The sequence below is a fragment of the Melospiza georgiana genome, chromosome 1 (genome assembly GCF_028018845.1).
Source record: "Melospiza georgiana isolate bMelGeo1 chromosome 1, bMelGeo1.pri, whole genome shotgun sequence".
Lineage (NCBI taxonomy): Eukaryota > Metazoa > Chordata > Aves > Passeriformes > Passerellidae > Melospiza > Melospiza georgiana.
The window spans coordinates 6,717,821-6,732,283 of NC_080430.1; the positions used below are offsets into that span (position 1 = coordinate 6,717,821).

At 44.0% G+C, this 14,463-nt stretch overlaps 1 protein-coding gene across 1 annotated transcript in view; it reads right to left on the reverse strand.

Annotated features, from left to right (window-relative positions):
* Nucleotides 1-5,293: 5,293 nt before the first annotated feature.
* Nucleotides 5,294-14,463, reverse strand: part of RHEB (Ras homolog, mTORC1 binding) — a 39,390-nt gene continuing 30,220 nt past the window's right edge. Inside the window, exons 5-8 of the mRNA XM_058034830.1 lie at nt 12,092-12,148; nt 11,944-11,991; nt 11,342-11,423; nt 5,294-6,304 (exon numbers count right to left, since the gene is read on the reverse strand). Of these exons, the coding sequence (XP_057890813.1) occupies nt 6,212-6,304; nt 11,342-11,423; nt 11,944-11,991; nt 12,092-12,148 (280 nt within the window). The 3' untranslated portion in view covers nt 5,294-6,211. The remainder of the gene's footprint in view (nt 6,305-11,341; nt 11,424-11,943; nt 11,992-12,091; nt 12,149-14,463) is intronic.

The following is a 14,463-nucleotide window of genomic DNA, read 5'->3' on the forward strand; positions in this document are numbered from 1 at the left end:
CACCAGTGCTAATTTTAAGGTGTTAGATTAATCACCAGATGGTGCAGGGAAAAGTAACAGCAGAAAGTCCCACTTGGGAGAGCTGCAGCCAAGACGGGGGGCATCAGTGGTGCTCCCAAAAACCCAAAACCAGCCACTCCCTGTGGCAGTCAGTGCCCTGGGAGGGAAGGAGACGTGTCCCTCTTCTGAGCCATGGCTGGGAGCACGGGGACAATGGGGTGGCATTGCTGGCTCTGGGACCCAACTCTCCACTCACTGGGGTCACAGCTCAGGCACTCTGCATTGGCCATGAGCTGTGGGTGCCTGGAGGGGAAAACCCATGGCAAACTGCCCCAAAGCACCCAGGAAAGCAAACTCTGCCTCAGGAGGTTTTTATGGAACCACAAAAGCCTGGCTTCCTCTGGCTCTGTCTCATGAGGGGATTTTCCTGTTTCTCTCAATGTGTGACATTTAATTCAATGTGCAACAGCTTGATGAATCTGAGACTTGTGCCCAGCTGTCAGATTTCTTAGAAATTGTCCAACAGGTTCAAAAGCTACTTCAGGAGAGATGGAAAGAGGTTGTGGCAATTTTATCCTCATTTCTTTCATAAATCACCTTAAAGATATGAAATAAGAAACGACCCATCTCTAGAAAAAAAGCAAAATGATGGGGAAAAAAGAACATGGAAGAATGGCAAATCATAATTCCTGGACAAAGCCCCTTAACTCCTTGCCAAAGATGGAAAAGCTGCCAATGGAAGAGAGAAAAGAGCAGCCTGAGGAGCCTGTGGCCACTAAGAGCGTTTCAGGCAAGGGATGCTGGGGCTGCCTCACCTCCTGCTCGTGCCCAGGTCCATCTGACCATGAGCCCCACAGCAAAAGAGTTCTGGGCAGCTCCTCCACTGTGGCTGCTTAAAGGATGAAGCATTGGGAATGAACTTGTAAGTTTGAGTATTTGGCTTCAACAGCCAGAACCCAAAAATCTGAGATTCTTTTGTGGGCTTGGTTTAAGGAAGGAATTGGGTTTGATGTCCAACCAGGGCAGCTCCAGGCTGTGCTATCTCTGCTGGCCTTTGCTGCCACAGGGCTGAGGACTGAAGTGGTGAGAGACAATTTGCTCTCCAAATTGCCCAGGCCAGAGCCAGGGGAGCTGAGCAGGGTGTGGCTCCTGGAGGTGAATCTTTGGGAGTGAATGGAACATTCCCTGTCAGAGGATGAGCATTCTGCTCACAGGTTCCTCCTACAGCTGGCACAGCCCCACACAAATCACCAGCAATGGAGCAGCAGCCAAGGAGTTGCTCCACATCCTCTGAAAGGGCCACACTTCAGCTTCTGGAGGAGCCTGGAATATTTACAAAGCAGTGTTAAGACCTGGAATGGAAAATCCCTAGCTCAGGGCTTTCAAAACACCATCTTGCTTTGAAAAGCTCATAGATTTTTCACATACCTCAGTAGGAGATACTTTGAGCTAATTAAATGTGAAACAACCATGATTTTTGCTCCTTCTCACTGAAAAATTTTTGCCTTGCTGCTGGGAATGATGAGCACATCCTTTGGGACTCCTCAGAGCAGCAACAGACCTGAGTGAGAAACCATCTCTTGACTCAGAGTGGAGTTTCTGTGTGAAATACACATTGCCTGTCAAAGACCTGGCCCTCCTCAGCCCAAAGTCCCAATTTCTGCTGGTGATGAACCCACCCCTGTACCTGAGAGCAGCACGTGCTGCCCCCAGAGCTGCCAGGGGCCTGGGCACACTGACTGCAGAACATCTCTGCAAAACATCCAACCCACACCCTCACTGGCAGAACACATCACTGCTGCTGGAAATGGGAATCAGCTCCCAGGCAATGGTTTGGGGTTCAATGTGTTGCCCTCAGCATGGATGGACTAGGACATAAAAATCTCTGGAATATCTCTATCTACCAAGGGTGGTCATCTCACACCCTGACCCATCCCACATCAGCAACACCTCGTGTCACCCATGTGGGGTAAGGACTCCAAATAACCTCCTCACACTCAGCAAATTCTGCCACAAAATTATGGATCTGGCCAGATTCCTATTAGGAAAAACAGCTTCTCACCTTGGAGAGGAGACTTGGTGGTCAGGTTTAGCCAATTACAGCCTTGTTTCCAGTAATATTCTGTCCAGGGATCATCACACACCTCAGCATCTTACTGAGATGGGACCTGGGTTTCACTTTGGAAAGCATCAGAAAGCCTGGGGGGTGAAATCCTTTCAGTTTTCACTGTATTTCAAAAAAGTAAAAGTTCCAGTAAGGAAACAGGATATCCAAGGAAAAGTTGGATGCTAAGGACATCCATCACTCACAGCAGTTTAGCCACATTTCTGCATACTCCCAATAGCTGAAGGCATCTGTGCAAAGGTTTTCACTCCCCCTCCCCACTTTTTGAAGGGGAGCAATGCTGACTTTTTAGATGAAGTTGTGAAGATCACCCAGTATTAGCGAAAGGCTCTGAAGATGAGCACTCCAGATTACACAAGGGCTAATTAGAAGCTGTTGATTTCTCCTTCTGGAGAGGCTCAGCAGCGTTAATTAGCAGGGTAAGCCCAGCAAGCCTGGGCACATCACATCATCAGCACCTGCACCACGCTCACACAGCACCTGGGACACCTGCACCTCATCCAGATTCAACAGCAGAGCTTCTGCAGGCACACAGGAACAATGGAAACACTCTTCCAGCTTTTTTCTTCTCCAGCATGGACCCACCAACCCTCTACAGAAGCTGGGAAGAAGCACTACAGACCCACAGATGACTCCCCTGTCATGGAGTTAAGCAGGCAGGGACAAACTTTGTTAGGCATGGAAACAACAGGAAAAAGAAAGCTCCATTTAGCACCTGCAGTCCATCCTGCCCTGCTCATCCTCAGCATTTGCAGGCTGGGAGATGGGCAGCTCCAGCCCTGGCTCCCAGGATTATTCACACAGCAAAGCCAGGAGCTGGACAGGGGCACAAGCAAGGCAGGAGTCACTTCCAAACCAGGGCATTATAAATCCACACAAGTCAGTGATAACTTAACATGACTTAGAGTAGTCAATCCTCACATAACCACAGAATGGCTGGGGTCAGCAGGGACCCCTGGAGGACCCCTGGCCCAAGCCCTGTTCAAGCAGGGTCACCCAGAGCTGGTGGCTTGGGACCGTGTCCAAGGGGCTTTTGAGTATGTCCAAGGTGGGAACTGGTGGACTGTGTTCAACCTCACATGAAAAAATTTTGCTCATTTCTCTCAACAGGAAAATGATCTTTGCACTTTCACCTTTGCAAATGATCATCCCTTAATAAAGTTATTAAGTCTACTTAATTCTTTTCCTAGCCTGGATCAGAGAACTTTAACAAGGCTGTAAAAATTCATCAACTCCAGGAAAGCAGCAGTTTGCTACAAAAGCAGGATTTTGTTTCTGTACATAACAGGACTTTCCCAATTGCCCATCCCCACCTTCAGGGCTCTCAGGGTGAAGAACCCAACCTGTGCCACCTCAGGAAGCACAAGGCTGCCACAGCCTCTGCTAGACTCCAGCTGCTGAAGGTGCCACCCTGAGAAACCAAGTGAAATCTGTACAGCCAAGGACGAGGAGGAATTCACTGATCACACTTGACTACACATTACAGCAGAACTGCAAGACTATTGCACATGGCTGGTCTTTAGATCTTATTAGCAGAGAAAGGCTTGGGTGAGTGGAATAATTTCCATTTTTTACTGGATGAAGCAGAAAGAGGAAGAAGGGAATAACATATGTGGATGAGTTCAAATTTTCAGCTATTATGGCAAATGCAAGAGCACTACACATCTCTCAGCATTGAGTGCATGAATTGCTTGGGCTGGGAGGGACCCAAAAGCCCATCCAGTTCCAACCCCCTGCCATGGGCAGGTTCACCTTCTGCAGGTTCACCATCCAACCTGGCTTTGTGGAGCATCCATAAACTCTGAGCAGCCTGTTCCAGTCTAGCACTGCCCTGAAGAATTTCTTCCTATCAATTATTCTAAACCTACTCTCGTGCAGTTTGAAGCCATTGCCCCTTGTCCTTCAATACATGGCCTTGTGAAATGGCCCTTTCAAATCTCAGAAAGTCCCAGCACAAATCATCCAGAGAATCTGCACTTGTCTTTGAGCCCTCCTGGGAAGCCTCACCACTGGCAGGCAGGACCTCAGTTATCCCAGACTGTTAAACTGCACATACCCTCATGCATCTCCTGTAAAACTCTTAGCAGCTGGCACACCTCAAGAAGCAATACAGCAGCTATTATGGGGGTTAGACTGATACCAGTACACCTGCAGCCAGTTTGACCAAAAAATGGAGCAGATGTGGTCACTGAGGTTTGTGTTACTCCACAATTTCCACCCTGTGACGCAGAACACGTCATGCAATGTCACAGCCTCGGGTCATGCGAGAGCTCATCCGTCCTGGGGATGGGGCACTGAAGGATCAGATCACACTGACTGACACACCCTGTGCTGAGCTCCTCAGGCCATGCTCTGCATCCTCAGCCATTCCACTGCCAGCCAAGCAGCCCTCACTGCAATGCTGCAGGTTCTTGAGCAGGGAACAGCCCCAGCTCAGTCTGGGTCCAAAATCAAAGCATGGACTCGTTTCCCTGAACAAGCTCTCAGCTGAACTCCAGCAATCCATCATGCAGAACAATCATCAACCTGTGCTTGGCACAAGGTGTGTAAATTCATGGAAAATGGGCTTTCAGAAAAACTGGAAATATCCTAAGTGGAGAAAAAGGGCATTTTTTTTTAACTAGTTGCTCTCACGATGACCAAAGAAAATCCCAAGCTTACCAACGTACACTGTTGAGAGGTTTAGACCACTTTTTGTATCATATGAGGGAACAAATGCACAAAGAAAATAAAGGAACAAAATGCTTCATTTGTATCTTTCAGCACAGACTGGAAGGTAAAAGCTAATTCTGGTTGCAAATACATTCCAACTTTCCCTTCCTATCTACTCCTGTCGGAAATTTAAGTTTTCAAATGAACACAAAAGTGCAGGCAAAATATTTCATTTAATTAGCTCATCCCCGAACCAGCCTTGTTTGTTTTTACTGTTTTGGGTTTTGTTCTGCTTTTCAATACAAAGTGGGTCAACTCAAATTTTTTAAATATATAGTTGTAAGGAGTTTATTTCCAAGATTAGAGCTTGCTAAGCCTCCAGTCCAAAAGGCAAGGAAAAGCCTGGAGCTGGTCAGGAAAGCTGAGCAGGAACCCTGAACTCTGCATGGCCAGGCAGCAGGAGGCCGCTCACCTCTACCAGGAGCACAGGAATTCACAACAAACAGCCCACACCGATTTGTTCAGGACGTGCAATTTATTTTAAATGACATTTTTGTTCTCTTAACAAGTCTAAGCTTGTGACCTGGATAAATCCACTCCATCCTGACAGCACTCCCAGCCACCAGCCTGCGTGCACAGTCCGTAGCGCAGGGACTCGGGGCGGCTCTGCGCAGCCTTCACCCAGCGGTTACAGAGGAAAACACAGAGCAGGTTCTGACTGAAACCCAGCATTTCCCTTCCAAATAAAGCTGGCACTTGTCCCTCCTTCCTGTGACTGGGCACAAAGCAAAGCAGAGCTGCTTGGCCAGCCTGGAGTTCCAGTAGCAAAAACGTTTGGGATCACTCGCAAACAACTTCCCGAGCAATAGTCAAACAATCCATTGGCTCCAAGGATCTCAGGCCTTCTCTTAAGGTCAGCAGGTGAACATTTTTCACAAAAAAAAACAAAAAAAAAGTTGATATGGAGTAATCAACGAAAAATTATAAACAGAACATTTAAGGTTTGCAGCTATTTTATTTACAAGTATACATTTAACACAAAGAAACACTGATATCCAAGCCTAGTTAATAGTAGTGTAACAATATGCATCATTTTGATGATTATTCTAACCAACAAACTACACTGAAAAATTAATGCCAGTAAAATTCTTGGTCATAATATTAAGAAATACAATATATAAATTGAAAATATGATTGCTTAAAATTTGAAAATGGAAGTGAAGCCATTTGCACAGGAGTCAGAGTTTAACATAATCTGAAGGGAAAGGCTCCAAACCAACTGTTTATCTTTCAGGTTAACAGAAGAAAAAAAAAATTGAAAAAAAAAAAAAAAGGAAAAAAAAAAAAGAAGCATAGTTTATCCTTAAAGATAATGGGCAGTTTTGCTTCTTCAGGTAGAATGTATTCCCAGTGTTTTCAGGTTCTGCAGTGGAATTACATTACTGAGCATGAAGACTTCCCTTGTGAAGCTGCCCCATCGATTTTTTCTGCCTCCAAAATTATCCTCTTAAAAACATCAACGGCAGTCTGCAAAGAGAGAGCACAAGGTTAGGAGGGAAGGTGGGGCTGCCCACTTACTGAAACAATAACAAAAAACATGAGCAGTTTTATCAACTACATCAGCAGATAAACACACATCCAATGCTTATTCCAAAAGTGAGGAGGGCAAACACAGTAATTTTAGTTTTAAAGGGAAGTGCAAACCCCCATCCCAAGCAATCCTCAGCACAAACTGAGCCAGATTCACAACAAAGCTAATAACTGTAATCACCTTGCTTTGCATGGTGAGCCTGTCCTGAGTGACTGACAGCACAGAAGGTCTGGATGCTGTGCTAGAATAAACCAATCAGTTTGCTCTCAGGAATCTTTAAGATAATGAATTTTTTCAGCTCTCAACACTGACTTTGCACAGCTCAGTATGAGGGGTGACTTTACTACTCCTGATTTTCTCACTGTCCCTGTAAGATCTGTATTACACACAGTGCAAGGACACCAGCAGAAAGCACAAGCTGAACTGTCACAAATATTGAGCAATACCCTTTGATAAAGTCCTCCTGAGAGAAAAGGGTTACATTTTATATAGCCTGAACTGCATGACTAGAGCTTCAGGGTGTGAATCTTCAGCTTGGAAATGGTCTCCTGACCATCTGAGACTGACATTTGATCCAACCTCTGGCCATCCACTTCAGGAATTCCCAGCATAGGAAAGTATATTCATTATAGAAAGAGGATAAAAAGGGGGTTTTGTTGGTTTTAATCAGCAGGCTGAAGAGCACCCTATGATTTATGGCTACATATTCTGATTTAACAGATGTTTTTCCACCTCCACAAGATGTAATTCTTAACTGGATCACTTCCAAATTAATCTCATTGACTGAAGCCCCACAGCAATCTTAACAAGATTAGACTTAATGTTAGTTTCCTACATTTATACTGTTTGTGCACAGTACAATCTCTGGAACTATTTAAAGTACTTCACCAGCTGGAAAATAGGGTATTCCTCCATATAATGGAGTTTCCTGGAATCCCAACAGAACCTGGCAGCAGAGGCTTGTTTAGTTCAGTAATGATACAACACATTTCCTGGGCAAATTAAGGCTTTAAGAGAACCATGGCCAGGACTGCAATTGCTATCAAACTGCTTCCACTAATGAAGAGCTTCCTTTAATCTAAACCTGGTGATGCACTGATTTACAAACATACTGCACCCCTGTTTCCTTAGAGCTGAAATTTTCAATGGCTTCAATTCAATAAACAAAGTCTTTTTGCCCACGTTTCACAACATCCATTAAAAAACCTCCACAACTTACTCTGTCAACCAAAAAGCTGCACATTGCCTGTCAGAGATGTGCTGTTTGAAGCACTAAGATGTAGGAGTTCACAGGGTTTGTTAATTCATTTCACAGAAAATACATATTCACTGGCAAGGTTTAATTACTGTCCTACAGCCTTGGAATTTGGCATTCAGCTCAAACGTGCTGAGGAGTTTTAGACTGAGCCTTTAAACAACACAAGGAGATGTTTTGTGACAAGGAATAAAGGATGCAGCCAGACTTTATATGCATCTGCCTCCATATGGTCCAATTCTGGAATGTGGGTCACACCTAGCCCAGAGGAAGGCATCTGGCTTTTCCCTTTCCCTTTGTCCCCAAGCAAAGCAGAGATGCCAGCCTGGGCAGCACCTGCTGCCCACAGGGACACCAGAGGCTCAGCTGCTGCTGCAGATGTGCCCTCAGTGGGAGCAGCACACAGCTCAGGAGGCAGGTCCTGCACAGGCAGGGAGCTGAGAATGTGCTGCCAGAAGGCAGCAGGAAGGTGCAACCACCCAAATCCAGCCCACAGTGCCAGAGTCACCCTTTGGCAGCTGATTTATTATTTCAAAGAGGAAACCCTCAGCTGCTCACACTACTGGTTTATCCTAGCACAGAACTGGGCACAGGAATTTGAATAATAGCCAGGTAAAAGAGAGTTGTTTCCCCCCATCCTTTGCCAGTTCAAATATGTCAGATCTCTGGATTCCAAACTACTCTGAAGCATTTACTAAGCAGAGCATCTTCTGAACTCCAAGATGAAGCTGCCCTTGAAAAAAGCAGCACAACCAAGAAACTGCTTTTTAAGAGAGCTCCATTTTGGTATGAAGCAATTTTTTTTCCTACTTCCTTGCTCCTTTTGCAATTTATCTAATGCATTCTGCATAACAGGATGGACACAATTTAGTTGCTTGTTACTTCCTAAATTCTTCCAGTAGAAGTTGGGTGCCAGCTTCACCTGGGTTTAAAACCACTTTGGATTCTGGTTGTATTTCCAAGAGTGATGTTATTGCACTGGGATTAAGATGAAGCACTCTACCACAGCCTAGGTGACACTGCATAGGGAATTCCACAAGAAAGGACTTGAAGTTCTTGAAGTTAGCAGTGCACCATGGCTGGTAATAATTAAGCAGGTTGAGAAGACATGACAGTACCAGCCCAGCAGTCATCTCAGAGAGGTCTCTTCCATTGTCAGGATTGCCTTCCCAAAGCCCAGGGATTTCCCTTGATGACTGATGTGCTGGTGATATGCAGGCTCCTCCCAAAGTCCTACCAGGTCACCCAGCTCTGCAGGAGCTGGCACATACTCAATTCTATCTGACCTTGAGAACTCCTGCAAGCCACTATCATTTATCATCACTGCAGCTTTAATCTTTGCCTCTCTCACTTTCCATCTACTCCAAGTCATGCCACTTCTGGGACATGATATCTTTTGATAACTCTTGGCAGAATATGCATAGTTTGTTTAAGTTAATCTATAGAACTATTTTAATTGCCCAGTATACTTGAGTTATGCTCCTTGGACTCTCACAGATGCTCCAAAAACGATTTTTGGGGGGCTGGGGGGGCAAAGCAGGAAGATAGAAAAGGGGGAAAACTTTTTGCTATCAGGGACTCCCTCTCCTCACCACTGTGAAGAACATCATGTACACATCCCATCTCAGACCAGGCACCAGAAATTGTTACATTTCTGCTCCAACTCCTCCAAGTACACATGGGCTTGGTTTCAGAGAGAATTAACAGATATACCCCCAGTCAAGAAGCTTTGACTCTCTGCTCAAGTTCCAAATCCCTCATCCAGTTCAGCTCATGCCTTAAGCATAAACCAGCTTTCTGCTAAGCAAACAGAAGCTGAGGCACTTTTGGAAGGAGTTTGGAATTAATCTGGATAGTCAAGTTACATCTGCAGTACCAAGCCAGTACAGGTGATTATTTGGATGAACCTCAATGCACAAAGGGCCAAGAGACTTCTCTTTCCAGTAATGATGGCTTACATAAGGTGAACACTCAGTACCAGGAAAATGACAACACAGCTTGTTACCAAATGCAAAACAAACCCTTTTCCCCCACCCCAGACCAGACACAGCTTCAGAGGAAGAGAAGATGCCCTGTCCTGACAGAAGTCTATGTATCAGCTCTTTTGGTCCTGTCACATTGGGATTTGGAGGAGAAAACCCAAATGAGTTCAGAAGTGCTCCTGGTCCAGCTCACAGGGAGGGATGCTACAATGCCTGCTGTCTCCTCTTTCCCCAGCACCCCACAGCTCCTGACTCCACACTTGGCTCTCTAAACTCAATCTTCCACCTCTTCAGAGCTGGAGATGTGTGAGAAGACTGAGGCAGCTGTGCCAGTGTTGGGCTCCTCCACACTTTACTCCACACATCCCCAGCCTCCAAAGGAAACACCCAGAGAGCAGCAGGATGGTCACATGCTGCAGGCACCCATCTCAGAAGTGACATCTGATCTGCCAGACTTCTGAACATGGGCAAATTTACCAAGTGTATTATAGAGCAGGCATGGAGCAGGAATTGTGTTCAGGCACCTGCCCCTAACAACCTGCTGCTAAAGGCAGAGGGATGGAATTTACAGTGACCTGTGATCACTGTTCTGAAGGGTCCTGCAGAAAGGAAGACCTTTGACAGCTAGAATGTACAGGACTTCTGAATTCTTCTGGTGGGATTTGTACAGATTTTGAGTATCTGACATACAATTCCCATTTTGACTTCCCTGAAAGGTACCATGTTTGATATACAAACTCCAGCTGGCAGCTTAACTGAATACAGGAGCACAAATACATGGCAGTACAGGGGACTTTGTCACTGCAGCAAATTAACACACAGGGCATACCAAGCATCCTACAAAGCTTGTAGCTGATTTAAATACATAAACATGACTTTTTTCTTCTTGGTTCAAGAGCAATAAAAACTCCAGAAAATTTATCAGTAAGATATTCTTTTGCTGGATATGAATTGCTGTGGTGTTGCACATTGTGAACATATGCCAAATGAAAAAAAAAAAAGCACAGGCAACAGCTTTGCCTAATCCAGAAGTTATTTAAAATAAAGGGATGGAAAAAAAGATCAGACATTTTTAACAGGTTTATTCTTTACACTGTCAGTTTATTTGGTATGCATTTGAAGCTCTCCAGCATACAGAGAAGATATTGTGAAATTTCATGCTTCCATAATGCCAGTTTTGACAGGGTTAATCCAAGTCTTAGCCAGAAACAGAAATACTGATAAACTAACTCCAAGTGTTCCATATCAGGTGGCAAAATATAATCCAAGTTTTTCTTTCAGGGGAAAAAAATCCAACTTTACTCAAGTAACTTGCAGAATTGTTGACCATAAACATCAGACAAAATGATTGTTGCCCCATTAGAGAGACTGAGCCTGCCCAGCACCTTAAACATGAGGTTCATCCTCTTACACCAACCCACTGCTCTGGCAGCAGTGACTCCTGTTTGAGGTAACAGACCCTGTTCCACCCACCCTGTGGATGTGAGTTTTAATTTGTCACTAAGTGTTCTGATATGTGCAGTGAAGCTGAACTTTCAGTTCTTCACTTCCTCCTCCCATTGACAGTTGCAGGGAAAAACTTGTGTACATAAAGCTGAGTGCAGACAGCCATTCTGCTTCCATCTCCACAAAATATCTGTGCAGTGCATGCAAATATTTCAGCTTCCTTTATTTAGGGGAACTCTGAGTCATCCATTACACTGCTATTTGAATAAAGTGACTCTTAAATCCATTACCTGATTTTCTTTAGCAGAAGATTCCAAGAAAGCTGCGTTCCAGGATTCTGCTAAAGCTTTCCCTTCTTCATAGCTGATCACCCTGATCAGAGAAAGAAAAATATGTTTCTTATAACTTGCAGAAGAATTGGAATCTGATATGTCAAGAAATACCTCAAGAGTACCAAAGCACTTAAGTGCATTGTAATAGGAATTCTTGTGAAGTCTGATCCAAAGCATTTGCTTTTGGCTGCTGTCAAATGCACTTCTGGGCCAGGTAAAACTGCTCTGTGACCCAGAAGAGCAGTTGTCCCAAAGCATTGCTTTGTTTTCACAATCTGTAATATCATCTGGTATTGCTGCTGTGACAAATACACTTCTGTTACTTACTATGAAAAAACAGAGTGTTAAATGACTGTCCCTGGAACCTCACAGCAAAAATCAACATTACAACAGAAGTTCACGGTTCGTAGTTCACATTCTGGACACAACTCCTTTGCCAGTCACTTATTTTAACCTACAATTTCATTTTAGCTCTGGAAAGCCAAGAACAAACCCAGTGTGTGCAGCCACAGGAATGCAGGCTGCTGCCTTGCATTTCTCACATTCTGGAGTTCACATACCGTTCCATATGCAGGTCTTTTTTATTTCCAACCAGCATAATGGGTATTCTGTGAAAGAAAGTTCAGAACTTCAGAACAGTTACAGTATACTGAACAAAGCACTAGCAACATGCCTGCAATGAAATGAGATGAAAGTGTCACTACTTACTGGACTTTTCCCACCATATCCAATAACTTGCCATGGATAACTTTTATCACTTCAAAACTGCAAAATAAAGGGATGAAGTCACACATGCACTCTGATGTTTATCCTCAATACCCAATACACAAGCAATTTTAAATGCACATGTAGGTTGTGTTTAAAACTTACTCTATGTATGCACAACTACACAGATGCTGAAAGTCTTACCCGTTTGTGCAACAACAGCAAACTGGTCCCAGCAGCAAGAGACCAGCCTGAGCCTACCCTTACACCTCCCCAGTTATGGTATTTGCAGAAATAAATAACATTACCCAGGACTGATGCAGCTAACACAGAATCACCCCAAGTCCCTCCCACCTCTCATCTGGTTTGTATCTGCAGTGAGAAATTTAACTGCTGCAGTCCAACAATCCTGGATGAGTATGTCAAATTAAAGCAAATTGGAAGAAAAAGTAATTAGTTAGGCAAGCTCCATCATTGTTTTGAACAAACATTTAGTTCATACATAATTACTAAGTTTTATTTATGTAAAAGCCAAAAGGAGCCAAAACTCTAATTTTCTGTGAGAAGTGAGTAAAGTGATCTGCAAGATGGCACTGAAACAGTGATTATTCAAATACTCTTTGTCTGTTCCCCTACCACACAGGTGAAGTTTGGATGGCAGGACTGTAGGATATCAAATCAAAAACCTCACTAACAAAATCCACTGCATTTGACATTTAGTACTTCTGAGAACAAGCTATAAACAGGGTTGAAGAGCAGATGTTGCACTCCTCTGGTTACACTATGGAAAAAATGCTGGTACATGAAGTGCACAACTTGGATTTAAGAGAGGCAGAGGCTCAGGGATGAGACACACAACTAGACAGCAGAAAAGGGACCAAAAACTTCCCAGTTTCCAAGGTTGCTAGCTACAGGCAGTGTCTTGACTTGCACTGCATTTCAATTAGAATTGAAACCCTTAAAAATAGAGCAGCAATCAAACACACTTCCAGCTCAGAGAAATCAAAGACCTGGTGCCTAAAAACACCATTCAAAGCAGCAAAACTTCTCCCTTCTGGAACAATAAGCTCTACCACATTTAAGATGAATTTTCTGTCAAGCAGGCCAATTTGTCTGACTGCAGCAATAATATTTGAGGCTGTGTGGAACACAAAGCTTCCCCATGCTCAGCTAATAGTTTCAGTGTATCCTATCAAGAAAATGAGTTCTTTGTAAATAGAAGTGTGAGTTAGTCTGGCACAAATTGCTACTGGTAACTCAAGTAGGATACTACAAATTGCACTGGGGAAAATGTGGAATCAATGAAAAATGTGAAATCAATGAAAGGATTTTAGGGACATAAGGAGCTTATGCTGAAAGAGTATTACTGAAATTCTAGTCTTGAGAACTCATCTTGGATGATGATAACTATTAAGAAAATAAGAGTTAAATGGAGCTTGGCTGCGACAGAGTTGAGAGGCATCAGTACACACAGATCTACGTGACCTACAGACCTACGTGACCCGTGCAAAATGAAAGAATAAAAATGGTACCAAAAATCCATGTGCTACAGACCACAAAAGTGTTTATCAGTCAGAAGCAACAAGAAAAATCCTAGCAGCCTACCCACAGGCTAACTGAATCCCTGGGACAGTACAATCACTGCTTCCTTTCCCCAGTTAGGTGTGCTGCTTCCAGCTAAGCCAGAAAAACACCACAGCACAGCACCCTGGTCCTTGCCTGAGGCTCCCCTGTACAATGCTGCCAGGTGCTCTTGAACCTGGGCTCTCCATGGCCCCACTTTGGGTACCTATCTGCTTCTCTGAGATTGTTCACAACCTTCCTTTCTTAGTGAAAATACTACAAATAAAAAGCTGATCCTTGTTAACACACCAAGATGGAAGCCACAGGAGAAGTGCTACGTAAACTGCAACACAATTCTGACACAGAAAGAAGTTGCTAAGAACTGCCAGGAATTAAATTGGCTCAACCAATTAATGTTCTAGAAAGCTTTCCAAATTAATAATGCTGAAAGGAGCAAGGACAAAAAAGGAGCAAGGACTGACCAATCCAAAAATAGCACCATCACATCAAGCTGTGAAACTGAGAGATTTGGAGACTGTAAGAGGTCCCTTCTAGTTCTGTCAAGCAAATGGGTTACAGCAAACAACTCAATGTGTGAAATACAAAAAAAACCCCATTACTAGCTGTCAGATAAATGTGTTACACAAAATCATGGAACCTAGCAAGATACAAAATTGGAATTTAATTAAGCTGAACTAGAGCAAAAGCCTTCCAGTAACCTTGCTGCTGAGAGCCTGGCAATATGAAAAATGTAGGGCATTAGCTTTCATTCAAGTCCTATTTAAACTTCCCACTGGAGGTTAGCAGGGAAG